The 21796-nt window shown below is 39.1% G+C and overlaps 1 protein-coding gene across 2 annotated transcripts in view; it reads left to right on the forward strand.

Moving 5' to 3' along the window:
* Nucleotides 1-21228, forward strand: part of SLC24A2 (solute carrier family 24 member 2) — a 106836-nt gene extending 85608 nt beyond the window's left edge. For both annotated transcript variants that reach the window (XM_066339988.1, XM_066339989.1), the window contains 4 exons: nucleotides 9785-9916; nucleotides 16860-16949; nucleotides 17350-17516; nucleotides 19544-21228. In XM_066339988.1, the coding sequence (XP_066196085.1) occupies nucleotides 9785-9916; nucleotides 16860-16949; nucleotides 17350-17516; nucleotides 19544-19793 (639 nt within the window). In that variant the 3' untranslated portion in view covers nucleotides 19794-21228. The remainder of the gene's footprint in view (nucleotides 1-9784; nucleotides 9917-16859; nucleotides 16950-17349; nucleotides 17517-19543) is intronic.
* The last annotated feature ends 568 nt before the right edge of the window (nucleotides 21229-21796 follow it).

Genomic DNA, 21796 nt, shown 5'->3' on the forward strand with positions numbered 1-21796 from the left:
TTGGGGATTTTGTTCTACTTACAGCATTCTGTCTTTAACCTTTAGCATGTTGCCACAGAGGAAAAAATTCTGTTATATAACACATCATAGAGGGGTACCAAGCATGCATGAGAAAATGAAAGACTAAAAGGACACTTACTAGCTCATTAAATGTTTTATAAAGTGCCCTTCAGAATGTGATCCTTCTGAGAAGTCCAGTTCCACCCCCTGCCACCTTCTTAACTAGCATTTGGTAGTCGTTTTAACCTGTGGCTTACCTAAAAATAGTTTCCAATCTGAAGATAACATCTTTTCTCCCCACCTACACACACACGCACACATGCACGCACTTACACACATGCACATGTACACATGCGCACAGTTTTTCCTGTTTCCGTGGAAACCCCACTGCAAAGTATTTATATGCCAATCATAACTGAGATAACTTTTCCATGAAAATATAAGGCAGTTCATAGGAGAACAGTGCAAAGGCTTCATTGCCTGCATTGGATTTAGTCTGCTTACCTGAGCAACAGTCTGGCAAAGCATGTTTTGCCTTCCTCACTGAAGAGCAGCAGCACCATTTCAGGACAGAGCACTGATGGGGATGTATCTGTCCTGCTCTGGAGTACTCATTACATACACATCAAATTACTTTGGTGTGAATGTAAGTAGCATTGCATTCTTTCTGTCATGGTATTAATTTGAGTTAAGTTAAACATTACTATTTCATAGAGAGAGAGGATAGAGAAGATTAGAGCAGCCTTTGTTGTAAGGCTGTGATATATTCCGGCATCCCTGGTATTTATTTGTTTGATTCACTGTAAAAAAAATTTATTTTCCAAAGCCCAAATACTTTTTCAGTTGCCACACTTGGTCTAAAGTAAATGTCTGCATCTTGTTTGCTCATTGTAACTTAAAGAGAAGATGCTGCTATCAAAAGGGGTTGATTTTTATTTTCACAATGCTGTTCAGTTGCCTACTCCACTTTTTTTGCTGCTGTATACCAGTTTGACTTACTTAAAATTTAGGACTTTGAAAAATGGCATGAAGACAAAGGCTTATTCTTTAGCAGTATCTCCATGATACCATAGCTATTATTTCTCCTGGTGAGCTGACTGCAGTTTTGTGTGTTAAGTTCTGAGAATTTCTTCTCAAATTCTCTGAAGAGTGCTGGCAATAACATAACATAAAAACTAGCATATAAGCTTTGGGAGGTGTGATTTTCCTTATTTCTGCAAGTGCCCAAGAAGACACAATCAGCAAGAGGAGAATCTGAAGCAAACTCCTAGCTGACCTTACTCCTTCCCACAGGATCCTCTCAAGAGGTAGCTCTTTTCAGTGAGTTTATGGTGCAGCAAGGATTAGCACAAATCACCTGTGCTGAAGAGAGTATGCAGATATCCAGAATGCATTCTGAAAGCTGATGGATTTAATATTACTGCCTGCTTGAATTTTAGTCAAGAATTTGTGAGGAAAGATGTTGCTTTCTGTCTTAGTCACCCCATAGAAATTGCATGCTCTTGTACTAGCTTACTATCTCACCTTGTATCGCAAATTTTTTTTTTTTGATGACATGTAGGAGAAGATTAATGAGTGATATGGCTTACAGACAAAAAACAGAAGGCAGAGATAGAGGTTGTTCATAGTTTGGCTACAATTGCCTATACTTCTTGCCTTTCTAGTGAAATAGATTAATGTGAGATGTGGCCTTCTAAAGAAAAGAATAAACCTCAGTTTTGAAAATCACTATGTACCTCTGGGACAGAGAACATTTGAGATCACAATCACATCCTTTTTTTTTTTTTTACTTACTCATTGTGAAAAGTTGGGTTGTACAGAGCTCATTTCCAAAAAAAAAAAAAAAAACCCAAAGCAAACAAAGCAAACAAACAAAAAAAGACCCACTCCAAAACAAACAAACAAACAAATCTGAGTGGTCTTTTGCAGCAAAGAGATTACCTCTTTATAGGTGGTGTAATATCCATACTGTATCATAACCAAATGGAACTGCACATGATTCCTATCTTAAGTTTCCTTTCTTCTGGAGCTCTCATGCTAATTCTTTATTTATTAATTGTATCAGCAGTCAGAATGCACAAGAAATGTACAAGCATGAGAATTTATAGCTTAACTCTTTAGCTTAGGTGAACTAACAGATTAATCCTCAGACTATGGTATTTATAGTTCATATTTTCTAGCTGTTATACAGTATGAGTAGTTGGTGAACAGTGGCAGATCAGTATTTCTGGTAAGTTTGAGGTGGTTCTTTGTACTTGTTTTCCATTTCCTCCTAATATGCGGGAAAAAAGTGTAAAATTCTGTTTAACATGCCAGAAAAGTCACTTTTTTTCCTAATGTAATATGAATGTGAGCATCTGTGGAGACAGTGATTTTATCATGTTTGCTAGGAGTGACTCTCTTGTGACTTTGGCAGATGGAGTGTGCTATTAGCTGTTGTTTATAAGCAAAATAATTGTGGATGAAATGTCACTGTATGTTTGTATTGTTTACCTAATGTGAAACACACCATGATTTCCTGTGTTTGGAAAAATTATACTGGGAAAATTGGATAGGTTTAGATTAGATATCAAGCAGAAATTGTTTACTGTGAGGGTGGTAAGGTACTGGAACAGGTTGCCCAGAGAAGTTGTGACTGCCTCAACTGGAACTGTGGAAGTGCTCAAGGCCGGGCTGGGTGGGGCTTTGAGCAACCTGGTCTAGTTGAAGATGTCTCTGTCCATGGCATAGGGCTTGAAACTAGGTGATCTTTAAGGTCCCTTCTAACCCAGACCATCTCATGTTTCTGAAACAGTCCTGAGCAAACCAGTAAGTGCTTTCTTCCCTGGGATTACAGGTGAGTATTGGATAGCTGTTCTTACATACAGAACTGTGAAATATGGAACATCTATAGTTTTTAATTGTTTGTAATGATTTTAATAAGAGTTGAAGTAGCAAGAATAGTTTGAATGTATGTAAGTTGGTTTAAAAGAGTATTTGTTACAGATGTATGAAAGAGAACACCAAGCAGAATAACACTTCTAATTTCTTAAGATGCAAAGAGAGCATTTTCCCAATAGAGGATTAATTTCCTTGTTGTCATTAATAATAATAATAATAACCACAATAAAATATATGCCAGGGCACCACAGTTATCCCATCTAGGCATTAGTATAAATTTGATATTCAGCACTGCGAAATGTCTCTGTAAAAAAAGACAGTCTCAAGCATCACCAAGAAGAAATGAGGATCCTATGCATAAAGAGTAAAAACAATTATGACAGAATTAGTAAGGATTTCATAGAAACATTGTAATGACTATTATATGTGAAGATCTAATGCAGCTATGTCCTAATCTTTAATGACTGGCTAAGGGATGAGGGGCACAAGAATGTCATTCTGTATTCTTCCAGTTGCAGGAGGACATGGTGAGAGAAGGAAGATTCAAAAGGTCAATAACTTGCTCCAAGAGTGGTGGCATCAGCAGAATTTTAGGGGTTTTTGTCATGGATTGGCTTAAACAAGTCTGGGCCTGCTGGTGACAGACAGGGTACACCTGTTTCAAAGGGGCAAAGGGATCAGAGTTAGCCGGGCTTACTGAAAGAGCCTTAAATTAGAAAGGGATGAAAGAAGGGATGAAAGAAGAAAGGGATGAAACCAGGCATGCTGGAGATAAGCCTAGGAGTGGTACCTTAGTGTTTGAGGAACAGTGTGCTAGTGTGGTCCTTCAGTCTGCTCCATCATGTGCTGAGTACACCAGAGCACATTTGAAATGTCCCTATACTAATTCACACAGCACCTTCACCATCTCAGTGGAGGTGGTGGATCAAGATCCATATACAGCTGCACTCAGATCCCTAGGCTGGAAGACAAGGATGGGTAGCAGAATGAAGCCCCCATACTCCAAGAGGAAAAGGCTAGTGACCTGCTGTACTGTGTAACACACACGGATCTCTGAGGCTGGGTGGAATCCACTCAAGAGTACTGAGGGTGCTGATGGAAGTGCTCACAAGCCACTTTCTATCATTTACCAGCAGTCCTGGCTAACTAGGGAGATCCCAGTTGACTGGAGTTGGCAAATGCGATGCCCAGCTACAGGAAGGGTGGGAAGGAGGATCCAGAGAACTACAAGCCTGTCAGTCTGCCTGGGATGGTCACAAAGCAGATCACCCTGAATGCCATCACACAGCAAGTACAGGACATCAAGGGGTCAGGCCTCAGCAGCCTGGATTTGTCAAACACAGGTCCGGCTTGACCAACCTGATCTCCTTCTATGACAAATTGACTCATTTAGTAAGTGAGGGAAAGGCTGTAGATGTTGTCTACTTGGACCTTAGTAAAGTATTTGACACCATTTTCTCTCGGGGAGGGTTTCCTTACCTGAGATTTAGGTTGTTTAAAGTCCTTGGCCCTCTAAATGCCCTGAGTCGCATTGGTATAAAAAAGCAGAGTCTTCAAGGTTCTGTTTTCAGGTCTCTCATGGTGTTTATTATTTGATATCTCAGAATTTTCTCTGCTCCCAGCCGAGGTCCGGACGGCAGCTGGGACATGAGGCGACTGCCCACGATGGGATGTCCCCTTACATTTACACAGATAACTACGGGTCGGTTATTTGCTATTTCATACCAATGCCTAGTGCTCACACTAAAAGGGTCATTTCTACTTTGACCCGATCAACTCTAACTACCTTGTGCCATCACCACCCCAAAAGATGGAGGATGAGGAAGAAGTACATGAGGTACCACGCAAATTCCACCATCTTGTCCCCATTTACCTCTATTCTATGAACCCTAAAACTACTGAATTTTGCATCTTCTACTGTGCTAAACTACTGTTTTCACATCCCTATGGTTTGCAATTCATTTCTCTGTGTCAGAAGCCTCTCCTATAGACTAAAATCAAACACAGTGTTTTCCTGGGCTCTGAGCCCCCTGGACCAGCTCTACACCCCCATGTCCAAAGCTTAAATTCCCTTCCTCAGGTCCCAGGTCGTCCAAGGGGATGTTCTGAACTCCAACAATTTCCGACATAATTCCCCTGGAGATACTGGCTTTTCATGGTGTGGATGGGTGGACTGGGTATGGATGATTCACTGGGTATAAAACGGAGTGATGGCAGGGCCTGGAGCATGGTGGTGAATGGAGGTAAATCTAGCTGTCAGTCACTGGTGGTGTTCTCCAGGGCTCTGTGCTGGGGCCAGTCCTGCTTAATAATGGATAATTTGGACAAAGGGATCAAGTACATGCTGTCATTCTACAGATGATGCAAGCTGGGTTGGAGTGTTGATCTTCTGGAAGGTAGGAAGGCTCTGCAGAGGGGTCAGACAGGCTGGATCAATAGCCTGAGGCCAGTGGTATGAGGTTCAGTAAGGCCAAATGCTGGGGCCTGCCCTTGGGTCACAACAACCCCATGAAACAATGCTACAGGCTGGGGAGGAGTGGATGAAAAACTTCATGGTGGGAAAGGACCTGGGGGTCATTTAGTCTAGTTTTCCAGAGGTCCCTTCCAACCCTGACTATTCTATGAAGCTGTGATTCTGTGCTGGCCAACAGCAAATAAATACAAGTCAGCAGTGTGCCCAGGTGCCCAAGAGGTCCAGTGGCATCCTGGCTTGTGTGGCAATAATGTGGCCAGCAGGAGCAGGGCAGTGATTTTCTCCCTGTATCACCACTGATGTGGTGAGGCCACATCTTAAGTCCTGTGTTCACTTTCGGGCCCCTCACTACAAGAAAGAAATTGAATTGCTGGAGTTGTGTCCAAGAAGGACAAAGGAGCTGGTGATACGTCTGGAGCACAAGTCCTGTGGGAAGCAGCTGAGGGAGGTGGGGTTTTCAGCCTGGAGAAAAGGAAGCTCGCAGGAGACCTAATTGCTCTCTACAACACTTTGGAAGGAGGGAGTAGACAGGTAGGGGTCAGCCTCTTGACCCAAGTAGCAAGTGACAAGAGGAAATGGCCTCAACATGTGTGAGAGAAGGTTAGATCAGATATTAGAAAAATTGCTTCATGGAAAGGGTTATCAAGCATCAGATCAGTTATCAAGCATAAAAGTGATTGTGTCACCATCCATGGAAGTATCTAGAATATGTGTAGGTGAGAGTATGTTTAGGTGTGGTGCTTGTGGGCATGGTTTAGTGATGGAGCTGGCAGTGTTAGGTTTATGGTTGGACTTGATGATCTCATGTGTCTTGTCTAGCCTAAATATTGCAATGGTTCTATGAATTTGTGGAAGACAAAAAAATATGCCATATTCCAATACTTAGTCTCTGAATGCCTATGTCTGACCAGTGCAAGGTACTGGTGTAAATTTGCCTTTGTTCTGATTTAATATGGCAGTTTTTTTCTAATGCATTGTCATCAGATTTTATCACATCAGGTGATGCAGCTTTCTCATATGTCCAGGCCAGTATCATTTAAGTTAATTAGTTAGAGAGACATAGCAGGGAATGAGTTTTTGAGTGGAGATGGGTAGGTAGTAGCACTTCAGCTGCCTTAAAGAAATGGAGATCTTTGCACAGTGGTGGCAGGTGTGTCATAAAGTGAGCAGAATATTCTTTACTTCTGTTAAAGCATGCAGGGGTCAAGGCACATACCAGAAGGTATCTAAAATGGTACCATCATATGTGTTTAGGCAATTGAATTCCTGGGTATATATCATGTTCACATTTTCTTCTTAGCATTGCAGAATATAATCATACTGAATACTGCAAGTACAGAGTTTTCATCATACAGACTGAAATAAAACTGTATTTTCAGGCTTAGTTTCTACAAACTGTGATAGAGCATATTCAGTATGTACATGGCTGGAGCCATAGACAGTGCATGCAATCTCTGCCATAAATCCATGCTGAGTCATTTTCTGTCACTGCTGCCTAGTCCACAGCATAACACTCACATTTATGTGATTTTAGAGCTGCCTGAAATTATTTCCCATTCTTTTCATCAGCATCAGTGGATAATTGCTTTGAAATTCATGGAAGCTAGGTCTACAAATATTTGAACTTCATTACTTCCACTGATTTTTGGAAGGTCAGCATTGAAAATCAGACGCCAAATCCAATTTACAAAATAGGAAATTAATATCCATTCTGCAACCATTGTAATGTATCCTTGAGTTAAGCTAGCAGGAAGAAGTTTTGCCTGCACTGTGAGCTTGTGTTTTGCCTTATAGTTTGGGGATAGTTGTCTTGGAGAAAAGGATTATATGGGACAAGTGGAAGGTGAAAAGATCTTGAACAGTTCAGTTTCTCAGGAGACATCTGGCAAGCTCCAAAAGCAATTCTTTGTGGTTCTTTGCCACAGCCACTCATGTTGCCTCTGCACACCCAGAGGTGTTTGACACAGACATGAGAATAGAACAAGATCCAGTCTTGAACTATAGTATGTAGTGGCACAGTATTGCATGAACCAACATGGGCATTACTGTCTGGATATTTTTAATACTCATGTGCAAACTCAAACTATGTAAAGTTTTGTTGTGATTAAATATAATTGTTAATCATGGCTAATCTCTAAAGATGGCAATTCAGGAAGTACATTGCCACTCAGTGCTGTTTATGCAGCAGTTACTTAGAAAGCTTTATTCCAGCTGAGCTGGCTGATTGAATTACACAGAGGCCATTCAGAAAGAGTTACCTAGGCAACCCTTCACTGGTCCTTTTGTGCTCAAATTTTATCTCAATCATCATATTTCAAAGCTGACCCCGTGTCTCAGGTTGATTTTCCCACACTACATGCATCTACCAGAATGGAAAATGAATGGCTTTGGTTTTGGGAAGTTGCCTCACAAACTTCTCGTCCAGCACAGCTCCTCTACAGTCAGGCTTCATTAGATTTCCAGCAATGAAGTATATGTCCACTTCAGTGAAGAGGTGAAAGCTAAAGGCAAAAGCTAGCCTCTTAAATTGCTCAGGAGCCTCTGAAGTACTGTGTTGAGTGCTACAAATTGTGCTTATACATTTTTAAAATTTTTTAAGTTGTTATAGCCATTATGACCTGTTTACTTTACTGTTGTTGTACAGTTGTGCACCTTGGGAGTTTCACAAAGTATAGGGGTTAGCAAAATATTGTCCTCGGTTGACATCAACACACAACTGAAAAGTAGCTACAACTTGTCAGTGTGTCAAGAGGTAAATAGGAATTTGCTTCCAGTCCACTGATGTCAGGTGGTACCTGCATAGTGAAAGATCCCAATCTAACAGCTGAGCTTGGTTCTGTAGGTACTGATCAGTTCAGGTAGATGAACAATTCAGAAGTTCACAATAGTGGAATAATCAAGATCAGTTCTTCAAAATCAGCAGTAAGTAGAAAATGTTATTAACAGTATCAAAATATGGTGACATTTCATCAATAGCTCTTTTGCTTAGAAAAGAACAACTGGTGTGATCATTTAAATGATTGCTTCTTATAGCATTGTCATAAAGTTTACATAAGCAATCTTAATACAGGGCAATAATTGAAAAGAAATCAACTATAAATCTATAGGAAGAGTAACATGCATATGGTGGAGATGTCTCAGTTATCTTTTTTTCAAAAATAAAAACCAAAAACACTACCTGAAAAAGTCATCATATATCATTCACGTTGTCAAATAGTTTTTACTGGGTGCTCTTTTTCAGACTTTTTTAGCTTTTATTGAGCTCTCTAGAAATCTTTCCACAGTTTTAACAGCATTGGCATTACACATATCTGTGTGAAAGAATTGTTTGGGCTATTTTTTCAGTTTCCTGATTCTGCAATTTATGTGCAGTTCTGGAGACATCACCTACCTATGTTAACAATTTAAAAGTTATTTTAATGCATGCGTGCAGAAGGCTGAATCATGCTTACTATACTTGCTCCACTTTGTTAGCAGAAGCAGTCTAAGGAAAAAGAAGTGTGTGGCAGCCAAATGTTTTCTGTCATAGGAGAGGGTTCCTATACACCTACTCTATAGCAGGGATGACAGGTGGGCAGTTTACACACAAATGGAGACTAGGGATCAATGTGAAAATCAGTGACACAAATTGGAGACGAGTGTCTTCAGTTTTAGCACCAAGTTGTTAGGAGCACTGCTGTGTTGTGACTGATCTGAACACAAGAGTCTTTGGATGGAGTCAAGGATAAGCCCTTTCCTCATGTGGACAACCTGGTGACAGTGTTGGGGCTCAGAGAAGCTGGGCCATCTCCATCCTTTCTGGATGGTTTCGCAGTTTGAATGGGCAGAGCCCCCAGCCCAGTCTGACCCCAGCAGTTTAGCACTAGAACTCCACAGGTGCCTGAATTACCCTGTCTCCCTGTGGAGAAGACAATACATACAAATATATATGCATAAATATTTAATTTTAAGGTCTAAAGTTACTTGCAAAAGCTTAAGAAGTGTGTGTATATATATATATATTTTATATATGTGTGTGTATGTATATATTTATATGCATGTATAAAGATGCACGTCTCTGTGTGTGTGCACACACATGCACACATGTGCACATATTCTCTCTTCTCTTGTCTGTGTGGCCAAGCTTGATGCAGCCCAGACAAGGCCTAAACCCCTGACTAGGCTAGGCCACATCCCAAGGAAGAGCCAAGAGAACACTTGTCAGAGACACCACACCCTGTGCATTCTCAGGCAGCCTGTGCTGTAGGGATACCTCACAGTCCAGACAAAGTCTTTTTTGGTGTGTCCTAGCTAATGTTGTTAGGTAGGTGTAGTGTTAATGCAATGTTTTCAGATGCCGTAGTTCTTCCTGAAACATGATGCTGTCCTCGAAAGAATCCCTGACTTCATTCATCTACGCTGATAATCTTCTCACTGGAGTTTTTCTTACAGAATGAAGAGGATGAGGAGGAGCAGCCCCTCAGCCTGGCTTGGCCTGAAACTCCACGCAAGCAGGTCACCTATCTTCTTGTGTTACCCATTGTTTTTCCACTGTGGGCTACCCTGCCAGATGTCAGAAAACCTGTAAGTAACTGTTGTAAGTCAGTGTGTTCTGCACAGAAGGGTGGCTCTCTAGTTAAATGCCAAGAAAGAACTAGAGCTATTAGGTTTCTTCTTTGAAGAGGCCACAACATTAGTATTCAAATCTTCAAATGGCAAATGGGTGTTTATCACCAACTGGTCATAAACCATATGGTTGGTAATAGCTCTATAAAGATTATAATTTTTATTCACTTTTTTTATTCACATTGCATTAACACTACTTTATGACATAAAGTAAATGGTCTGAAAAAATCTTTGGGGCCTTCACATTTGTATTTCTGAATCTCTGCTGAACATGAGTGGTGCACATCTGTCTATTTGCGGTGCCCTAAAGGGTATGACTGGAAGGATTTCATGTGAAGGATTTCAAATTTTTTTTGTAGTTCAAACATAATGATATGCATTTCTCTTAAATTTCTATTAGAACTTTCTCTCCTCCCCATAGTCTTGTCATTTTTATACTAGGATGAGATATATAAGTCCTTTCATGTACAAAGTACCTGCTAGTTTTGTCCTAAACACAGCTCGAAGTAATGTAAGACTGACAAGTTACCAAGGCTTACCACTTTTGTACAAATAGGCCAGACTGGGAAGGCTCATCAAAAGTAAAAGAGAGAGCATTAAGAGCTGAAAAAAAAAGTAGTGGTGTTTTAATCTCTTTTCCTTTCTGGATCAAAATGGGTTTAAATCTGCTGCAAGAGAGGCATGCACAGCACATAAGCTTATAAATCAACGCCCTGAATTCTTTTTTCCTCCTCACACACAGTGAAAAACCTTCCCATCCCACACGCTGAAAAACTGCAATTCAGTGCAAGAAGGAAGCTAAAATAAGATCCCTGACTTGGTTTTAGATAAAAGGTTCCAAAGACTATAAAATGACATTTTCCCTTTTTCCCTTCTGACACTTTTTCCTTCCCAATCTTTAAGACTTCTTTTTGTTAAAGATTCCAGAAAACTCTGGAAATCACTTCTGTTTTCATAACACAGAGAACATACTACATGAATTTCAAGACTGTTTATTTCTGAATTTATGCCCTCCTTTTGTCATTCAAAACAATCCTTGGAATTTTTTTCATAATTTGCTCTAAAATGAGCAAGAAATATTTATGGGCAGTATTTTGAAAATCTGAAGGTAATACAAGTAGGCCTGTAGCTATATCCAATATTCTGTACTGTACAAATGAGAACAGTTTTGTAAATAATAATTTTGGAAAGTGAATATCTTGACAAGTTGCCTGGAAGCATGTGATGCATGTGGTTATTAACACTAGAACCATTCTCAACAGAACTCCATGCTGACATCCAGCAGCTAAAATACCCTGCCAAACCACAAAAGATAAACATGGTTGTATGTGCCAGATTGGCAAGTGGAAAACAGAGTTTTATAACTCCATTCACTGAAAGGAGTAGTTTTTTATACAGAAAAAAATAATGCTGTTTGTAATCACATGTAGATTAACAGAAGAGGTAATGGGCTGTATCAATATGACAAGCTGCTTACTTTGAACATTGCTGTCAAAGATTCAACCAGATAGTTGTATAAACTATTTAACATTTTAAGTGTGCTTCATTAATGTGTTTTCAAAATATTCTGACTTATTTCTGTGTGCCATCCCCACTAATCTGTTTCTAACAAAAATGATGCCTGCTATCACAGCTCAGCATGTGCATCAGAAAATAATTTTCAATGAAATCTGTGAGATAAAAGTTAAAGCATCCCTAAACTAATACTCAAGTAGACTTTTTAGATAGGCCTGCCATCAGGGGCTCAATTTGCAAGTGTGTTAATTTTAGTCAGAAACCCAAATTCTGCATCAGAATGGTCAGATTAGCATATGCATATATAAAGTGAATGCTTGTGTGCTGTATGCTGATTTTAAAGACCATATGGAGCCTTTGACTTCCTCTGTGAGTGTCCACTTTTCAGTAAGTTCTTCTTTCCATCTAGAGCTTTTTTCTAATGTATATTTTATCTCCACACAAAGGAGATAGTTTGGCTGCATTTATTTATACTGTTCTGAGATACATTTAGCTCTGTGAAACCCAGAGCTCTAGAAAAATTATTTCATAGACAAGGTCTCTGGTTATAAAGTTAGCAAAATTCTGCTGCCTTATGTATGCCTTTTATGTATGCTCTGGTGCACACATATGCAGATTTTTATATACTTAGAGTAGATTATGCATTAGTTCAGCTAACTGTCAGTTGAATGACTAGCTGAGATGTTTTAATGTGTTTTGTGCCTTAATAACACCTGCTCACATTAAGCCAGCATATATTAAAATCCTTACTATAACATTAATAATGTTGTTGGCATATCCCAGAGGTAGATGTGCCCTTGGGGAATTTTTTTCCTGAGTTTTTGCTCAGGTGTTTTGAATAATGGGTATTTTTTTCCTGTACTAATGGTTTGTTTCCCCAGTGGCTCTGTAAAGGTTATATATGTAATTGCCCACCTCCTGGAGGAACAGATATTGAAAGACAGAAAGAAAAATTATGTGACCAAGGTGCCCCTGTAGGTCAGAAGCAGATATTGAATACCACCTCTTTTATTATAACCTTACTCCACTGTCTCTCCCCTTGCATTACATGCCTGAAAAAAGGCTCTTGGGGCTCTAGTCCTGCCATCACTGGACCCATATGGGGGAGTTCTGTCTATTTCTGCAAATTCCCAGTACAAGCAAAGAGCTACAACTTGTTGCCATACAGAGATGCACTGTTACCAAGGGGACAAGGACAGCATGTTCCTGTACAGATCCAGTTAGAGGAGAAGGTTCTGAGTAATCAAAGTTAAGCACTGTTAAGTGTGAAAAAGGATCAAACTTTGCAATGCAAATACATTTATGAATGAGACAAATGTGAATCATTCAGGTTAAAGATGTTGGTAATAATGCTGGCTAAAATTAAAAGAGTTACCTTCCAAATTATTTAGCACACATTACCTTACAGGATCAAGCTCTTAGAAGAAAAGCCTTCATACCTGGATTATTTTTTGATGTTTATAGCCCTGTTTTTCAGACATTGGCATTAAATAAATATATAGAAATGTATCAAGAAAAATGTATCAGAAAAAGTTTCTGATAGACAGGAACAGTACCAATCCATCTAATCTACAGTGGAACTACAAAACGCTTTTGCATTTGTTAAAGAAAAATGGCATATGAACTGAATAAGCCATGGCTTGTCTCATAGATCTGTTACTAGGACCGCAAAAGAGCCAATTGCTAATAAAGTCTGCACTCTGTCTTTACAAGGCAACTACCACAACTACCGAAAAAGATGGAGAGGAGTGCTGCTGTCTGCTGTCTCTGAATAATTCTTCTAGGAAAATGCTTAGAATTGGCAGCTCTCTGTATTTCAAAGAGCTAGGAAGTAGAAATTACATAAATCTCAAAAGAATGCTGAAACTAGTTACAAAACAAGTATGATTATTACTGTTACAGTCTGGAATAAAATCCAGCATACAGAAAAGAATCAGCATTCTTATTATGGCTTTTTAAAATTTTCATCTATATGCAAATTATATGGAAGCATCTATGGAGTCCATTTTTTTATTTCATCACCTGTAAAATGTACAAGCTTTAAATTTTGCCCTTTCAGAATTTAAATGTTCCCCATTTTAAAATAAGTAATTTAACTGTTAAGCCTATTAAAGTATCTTGGACTGCTGCTTATCAGTTCATTTCAGTGGGAGAGGATTAGCTAAGACAGGCGAGGAGTACACATGCTGCAAAGTTACTGACTTGTAATTCTTAGCCATCCAAATTCCATGGGTGTCTGACTCAGATAGGCAGTGTCTCCTTGTTTTGCAAGAAGCACTTGGTATATATAATCACACCATCAGAGAGCTATTACTGACCGGTATGGCTCTGGTTGTATTGGTTTTGCTTAAGCCAGTGTATGCTTAAATCTTGAGTATTGTGCTGTGATCATTCAAATTGCATTTCTGCAAGGTGCTCTGTGCAGATTTTGTGACCAGGTCCAACAAGTTTATTTATTGCTTCATTGTCTCATTAACCATGTGTCTTGCCAAAAGATCACAGCTTCTATGAAAGGAAGATGAAAAATGTTGAAAGTTGGAAAAGTTGACTACTAAGAATGGTGGGAAAAAAGTCCTAGATGCATAGTTTTAAAAGAGGAAATTGCTATTTAGATTAATTTATTTCTATCAGTCTTAATTCTGCTACCACTGCTTTCAGATCATTATAAGACCATCAATATATTTCCTTCAAATTAAGGTCTTCTGTCTCCCAATGCATATAAAGTTTTGATTTTAAACTTAAAAGTCCGTCTGAGTAGGTTTTAAATATCATAAGCTCATTATCATATTTTCTGGTTTGGTAGAAATTGAGAACTCTCTTTCAAAAAAGTAACTCTGTAATGAGTTGAGAAGCAATTAAGAAATAGATCAACCAAAGTACCCTGAGTAGTTCTAAAAATGGTGTTTGTGAAAGTAGTGGAATTAATATGAAAATGATGTTTCCAGGTTCCATGGTGGTAATTTAAGGGTAATCTGTTTAAAACACCTACTGGACCACTTCTTTCACCCAACAGAAGTTCAGTTATTTATATTATGAGGGAGTTTAGAATCACAGAGTCATGAAATGGTTTGGGTTGGATGGCAACCTTAGAGATCATCCAGTTCCAACCCCTGCCATGACACGGGCAGGGACACCTTTCACTAGGCCATGTTGCTCAGATTCTGGTCCAGCTTGGCCTTGAACACTCCCAGGGATTGGGCATTTGCAACTTCTCTGAGCAGCCTGTTCCAATGTCTTACCATCCTCGTACTAAAAACTTCTTCCTAATGTCCAATCTAAACCTGCATTCTTTCAGTCCTCCTGTCCTGTCACTACATGCTCTTGTGAATTGTCTCTCTCCATCTTAGAGGCTCCCTTCAGGTACTGGAAGGCTGCAATTAGGTCACCCCAAAGCCTTCCCTTCTCCAGGCTGTACAATCCAAATTCTCTTGGCCTTTCCTCACGGAAGAGGTGTTCCATCCCTCTAGTACTGTTGTTAAATCTGTACCATTTTTAAAATGTTCTCCTGTGTATATCCAGTTGTGAAATTGTATAGGTCATGTTAGTTCACAGGCTCAGTTTTCAGGAGGACATTTAGCATTATGCAAAGTATGCACAGGGAGAAAGTGCTCTGTAGCACCGCCAGCAGCTGCACCTGCTGCTGGAGCAGATATGGACCTTCCATTTGTCCTATGCTGTAGATGAGTGTGCACAATTGCCATTGCTGACTTTACCCTTTTTACATCAGTTAATGTCCCAAGCTCATTCCAGTTACATCAGCAGAAAGTCTGCAGTCTCTGATTGTTTTCTGGTTCAGCTGGCAATTTACAGTGACATTTCTGTTTGACCAGCTCTAATGGACAGCCCAATACACTGATCGTCTCTTGGTCTACAGCCACCCTGTGGTTCTGTGCTGATAAGTGGAGCTGTTTCAATGCCTGTTGAAATATGGAGCTGTTCAATGCCTGTTGAGTTTCTTATATAAGAAAAGCTGGCTGTGCAGCTCTGTAAACTCCCTAAAAAAGAAGAGTTTATTATGGCTTGGAGAATCTGAATCAGAGCAAATAGTATTTTCTCTGCAAAAGTCACATTGAGGGAAAGCCCTTCAATCCCCTCTACTCCTGGAACATCTAGGAATGCTCCACGCTCTTATGAGACACAGCTGGGGGACGACCTGCAATGAAAGGGGGCACAAAAATTGGGAGTCGAAGTGGATTTAGTGAGAACCAAATGGGAAGAAGTACTGCAGGACTGAGCAGCAGCTGAAAAAGGCATTCAGAGTGATATAACTTACTTCAACAGACAGTCCAACTGGTTATTCATGCAAATTTGTAGGACTTTGCTAGTTGCATGTCAGAAATCATCTGGGGTAAGATCTGCATTCAGAAGCTCAATGACCATAAAGAAATACTGATAGAATTCATTCACAGGACAAATTAAATTTTAAGTACTGATTTGATATAGATAGTGTTTGCCTGATGCAGTACTGCAGTTTTGTTTCCTTCCTTTAGCAGTTAACTTGACTTCTTTTTGTTACATAGATTCAGTTAGTCAATAGGAAATACAGAAAATGAAAAAGATTGGAAAGAACAGAAACTGTAATAAGTCATTAATCTGAATTTAACTCATTCATTGGCTGCAAGAACACAGTCTGTTCCAAATCTGACACTAGTAAGGGAGACAGTGAAAACGAAAGTTAAGTTACTTCAGTGCTACACAGAGTTTTTAATTTATTGAAGGGCCTTGACAGTATGTTTTACATATTTTTACATTATAACATTAAATTTCTCTACAAAATGAAGCATGGAAAATACGTGCTTAACATATCTTCTGTGCAAAGTGAGTAGTTTTCAAAAGCAGAGTAAATGCCATAATAAATTTTAGGTGTGCATGTTTTTAGCTCTGCCATATGGCAGCCTTTGTTATACTGACTGTAAAATTTGTTGCAAAAATTTACTAATGTGGGAAGGAAAGATATGGGCATCTGTTGAAGCAATTTAAAAACATTAATTCTGAGAAATGTGAAATTATTAATAAATTTAGAAGTCAAGCCACTATTGAGCTAAGCACATTTTCAAACTGTGTTGTAACAAATTATGATAAAAATTACAACCCCAAACTTGACATTCATCATACAAGTTCTTAGGAGATTTTATTTTATGACTGAGGCAATTGGAAGAATGAGTATATACCAATATATGGAAGAATAGGTGAGTATATACCAATGTCAGGGCATCTATTTCTTTCTTGACAGGTATTTCTGATCATCTAGTGATGATCAGAACAGTTGCTTAGATCAGGCCATCAGAAAAAATGAGGAGCCACTCTCATATTGAGAAGTGATTATGAGTATGGCATGTCACCCTTCAATATAGGTTTTCACTGTTTCTCCTTGTTTCTGTTTCAGACATCAAGAAAATTTTTTCCTATCACTTTTTTTGGCTCTATCAGCTGGATTGCCTTCTTTTCTTACTTGATGGTCTGGTGGGCACACCAGGTAAGGAGGTGATACTGGTGCAAAATAAAAGCCCTGCATTATGTTTTGCACTGTAAAAGATAATTTCTAATTACAGTCCATCTATCTCATGCTGGGTGCTGCTTTGTTTTGGGAGCTGTAGACATGGATGAAGTAAATCAGTACTCAATAAATGGAAAGTAGTTCAGAGAGCTGTGGTTGGCCTGACCACAGGACTTGATCATTCTTGTGACATAAAAACCATCAGCAACTGCCTGTCAATACTTTATGCTTCTATTTGAAAGTCTTACCTTTCTCCTGATACATGGGGAAATCCCTGAAAACTAGTATTTCTCTGATCTTGCCTGGTACTCTCCAGGACAGCTGAAAACATTTCTTCACTGCAGGACACTTTTTTCTGGTTTCGTTTAAACCCTTCTAGGTTGGAGAGACCATTGGTATTACTGAAGAAATCATGGGATTGACTATTCTTGCTGCTGGCACATCCATTCCTGACCTTATTACCAGTGTTATTGTAGCACGCAAAGGTCTGGGGGACATGGCTGTATCCAGTTCTGTTGGAAGCAACATATTTGACATCACAGTGGGGTAAGTTGTACACCAAGAAAATTGTGTCTATTTTAAAAAAGTCTTTTGTTCTTAGCATGTTGCTGTGGTATTGCCCACAAGCAGCAATCTTTAAAAAGGAGAGTGACACAAATATGCAGTGTTACTGTGGCAAGTGCTCTGAAATATATTGATGTCTAGGTGAAAAATGTTTCAAATTTGTTGCCTAATCGTTGCTTTGATATATTACAGAGAAGCTTAGGCAAGTGAATTGCACATTAAAGTTGTGCAAGGGCATTGTTCCGAAAAGGAATTTCAAAACTTTTTATATTTTTGTGAGGTTGCTGCTGCTACCACTCATTGTGCTTATATTAGAGCTTTCTTTATAAATGATGATCAGGAACAATTAATTGCCTCTGCAGTATTCAACATGTTTGCTGTAATAACAACAGAAAATCATTGTCTTGTGTAACTCGTTTAGGCTGCCGTTGACATGTGATTAATTTCTTTTTTCTATACCTGACAAGTCCCAAAATTACACACCAATTCTTTGTTAACTAAAAGGAGCCTTTTTATAGCTCTGACAATGTGAAGCTACATGAGATTGTGCAGAAGTTTTCTATTTACACTTCACTGCTTCATGGCAGCTCTAGGGTAATGATTTGTGGCATAATGTTATAATTCAAATCTTTTTTCGATCTTCTGAGACCAAGGTAGATCATGTTCAGAAATAGTGTAATCTATGCCTCAGTGTTTCAAAAATGTGCAGGAAATACACAACTAAATGCTGTCTTTGTTCCCACATTCCCATCTTCAACATAGGATGGAGGTACTGAGAATTATGTCCTTACTTTCAATTTGTGCATCTTTGGTTGTTTCTTGCTATCACATACAAACAGAAGAACAGGTCTACTCATAGTTACAGTGCCAGATAGCCTGGTTGTGGAAGAGATCCTGGTTTTCACAGCTAAAAACATACCAGAAACAGCACAAAGGTACAAAAAAGGATCTTGAAGTTAGAATACATAGTAAATATCTTCTTTACTTTATCTGTTAGCTGATGGCAGTACTTCAGACATGGCAGAAAAACTTGGCCACTTTTCTATTAATCCAGACACATTAAGTCTTTGAAATATCTTTATGCAGGAAACCTGTAAAATGCAGAAAGCCATGTCCTCCAACTTGAAGTATAGAGGATGCATTACAAAACTATTTATCTTTTGCAGTGCTTTCTTACTTTTTAAAGAATGTTTAATCTTCCTGCCAGTGGAAATGGTATTGTCCTGGACCTGTCTGCTACATTTACAATAGAAATTGCAGTTGAGCTGTAAGCTGGTGTAGTTAATACTGCAGCTGTAATAAATTATTCTCTCCTGAGCTGCTTATTCAAAGTTTTAATGTTGTGAGCTTCTGACAACTCACTTCATGCTTTCTAAGCATGCTAAGCTCCAATCAGTGTCTTAAATATTTATTTCAGCTTGACATCTTGCAGAGGGATATTGTCTCTTTCTGTGGTGTGAGAGATGAGAAATGCAATGACAGCAAACACAGAAATAGAAATTAAGCTGAAGTTCAATTGAAGTTCACAGTTTAACAGAGGCTTATACAGTCAATGTGAACAAAGATATTTAAGAGCAAAATTCTGCAAGCAGTGCCTTGCAGAGTGCTAGTTCTTCATGGCAAGAACATTTCTATGCAACCCACCCTCCTGTCAGGCAGGCTCTTGGAAAGAGTGCAAATAGCTTCTTCTGCAGATGGTGTGAAATCTAGAAACAAATGGAAGGGGTTTTCCACTTCACAGACAGGATGCCAGGTGATTTGCCAGCCAAGGAAAATATAATTCTGCAGTATAATTGGTGGAGGAGTGAGGGGGGAAAAACCCCATGTGTTCTTCCCAAGAACCAAAAAGCTTACAATTTATATTGTTGAGTTGAAAATAAGTTGAAACTCTTCCTGCCTCACTTTATGCAGGAGGCCTTTGGTTGTGTTTTGGATTGTCACCAGAAACTTCCTAGTGCTCCTTTCTGGAGTTCTGCAATGTTTTAAATTATTTTTCTGTTTCTTAACAGCCTTCCTCTTCCATGGCTCCTGTATGCTGTGATTAACAGCTTTGCCCCGGTGACAGTCAGCAGCAATGGTCTGTTCTGCGCGATTGTCCTCCTCTTCATCATGCTGCTCTTTGTCATCCTCTCCATTGCTTCCTGCAAGTGGAGGATGAATAAAATCCTGGGTTTCCTCATGTTTGGGCTTTATTTTGTGTTCCTGATTGTCAGTGTCCTTCTGGAGGACAAAGTGATCCAGTGTCCTGTCTCCATCTAGTGGAAAGTGCTGTTTCTCGACAAAAAAGAAAAAAAAAAAAAAAAAGAAAAAAAAAAAAAAGGAAAAACAAAACATAGATATTTATTAAAGAAAGGATACAAATGTCAAAACAAAACAGAAAAAAAAACAAAACACCACAGTGGAAAACTTAAATGGGAATAACCCATGGATCTGTACACTTCCTCAATTTTAAAAGAGTGAAAGAAAGAAAGGGATACAAAACATCGATCTCAGAGCTGAAGAATGGCTGCTGTTGGAGAGTGCAGTTACACCTGAAGGGCTGAGTCCAGGTGCACCGAGGGTTTCTCTGCTGCAGAACATCCCCGCTGCTCAGTACTGGACACGCTACGTACGCACGGCAACAGTGAAAGTTACTGCTTCTCTCTGCCTACGGTACACATCTGCAGACTTCTTGTTCTCTGTACTAGTATACACAGACACACAGTGTGCTCAGCTCTTAAAGCTCTCCTTTTCTAAGGGGAATGCTAATATTAACTTTGTGGAGGCACCACCCCCCACACGCCCTGGTACAGGATTTTTCTAATAACCTGCTGAAACTCCTGAGTGGAAAGCATACACCAAGCAATGAGTCACAAACAGGGAAGGGCTTGTATGTCTCTTCATGTAAGTGGATTTATATGATCTGATTTCAGCAAAGCCAGGGAATTCTTCAGTGTTTTGATCATCTGCATCACAGATCTGTAAAGGCAATCAGCAGGATGTTAATGGTGGTTTTTTTCACATCTTGCAAAACTCTTCAGGTTCCAGAAACTCTTGTCTCTGGCACTGAAGGAGCCATGATGCCTGACCATTTCGTAACTGGTGCAGATTTTCATTGCATTCTCATGCAAAGACCAGAATGGGGATAATCTTTCTTGTCTAATAGCAACGCAGCATGCAGTGACATCATACAGCTTTGTGAAAACACCATTTTTTCTAATGCAGCAATATCAACAGTACCAACGGCTTTCAGATGCTGTTATGATAATGAGTTTGCCTTTTCATGCCAGAATAAAAAGGCTAATTTGCTTACGCATAGTATTTCATACAGAAAATAGAAGTAGTTATAAAGTGGCAGCCTAATTGCTAAGTGAATACATATTTATAGGCTTTCACTATTACTAGGAGTGTAAGGACCTTCACAGCTACATATAGTTATTGCTGGAAGAGATCTCCAGCTGTTGTATAAAGCTGGGGCAGTTCCCATTTGATGTTATAAATCTTGAAACTAGGTAGGAGAAACACAATTTAAATACAGTGGAGCTGCAGGAAACTTACATGAAAATTCTTCAGTATTGCTGGAACTGTGCATGTCTAAAGAAACTCAAGAAGGAGTGAAAATGCAACATCCTTTTTCTGAGATACTGAGAGAATGAGAAGGTCCAAACCTAGAGGGAAAAAAAAAAAAAAACAACCAAAATAAAACACGACAAACCAAGAAGGGAGAAAGCTACTAACGTTAATCTTTCTGTAGTTTGGCTGATTTTTTAAAAATGAGAAGACTGGGACGAATTTTAAGAAATTATTTCAGATAATCATAATTTGTTGTTCAAGTCTTTTATGCAATTAAGAGTTCATGAAGTTTCAGTGCATTTCTGTGACTTGTTTCAGCATTGTTTTATATGTGTATTGTGCTCACAGTGGCAATGCCGTGCTCACATCTGTGTAACAGAAGGCTCAACACATTTTGTCTTGTCTGTTTTTCTCTGCTCCACACTGTTTGTTTCTCATTCATCCCCTTTGTCCTTTACTTTTTTCCTATTATATGTGTTTGTATGTAACAGTATATGATTAGGAAGTAAGGACTTGACAGAAAACAACAGTAGAGAAAACAGCACAAAATTCATATTAGGAATAATAATATTATGTGATATCATGAAAAAAAAAGTGAGATGTTAAATAAAGGAAGTTGCAATGTCTGCTACTCATATTGTCCTAAGTCCTAGCTACATGCAGAATCCGTATTTGATCTTAACCATACAGCAAGCAACATCTCTTACTTC

The sequence above is a fragment of the Sylvia atricapilla genome, chromosome Z (assembly GCF_009819655.1).
Source record: "Sylvia atricapilla isolate bSylAtr1 chromosome Z, bSylAtr1.pri, whole genome shotgun sequence".
NCBI classification, from domain to species: domain Eukaryota; kingdom Metazoa; phylum Chordata; class Aves; order Passeriformes; family Sylviidae; genus Sylvia; species Sylvia atricapilla.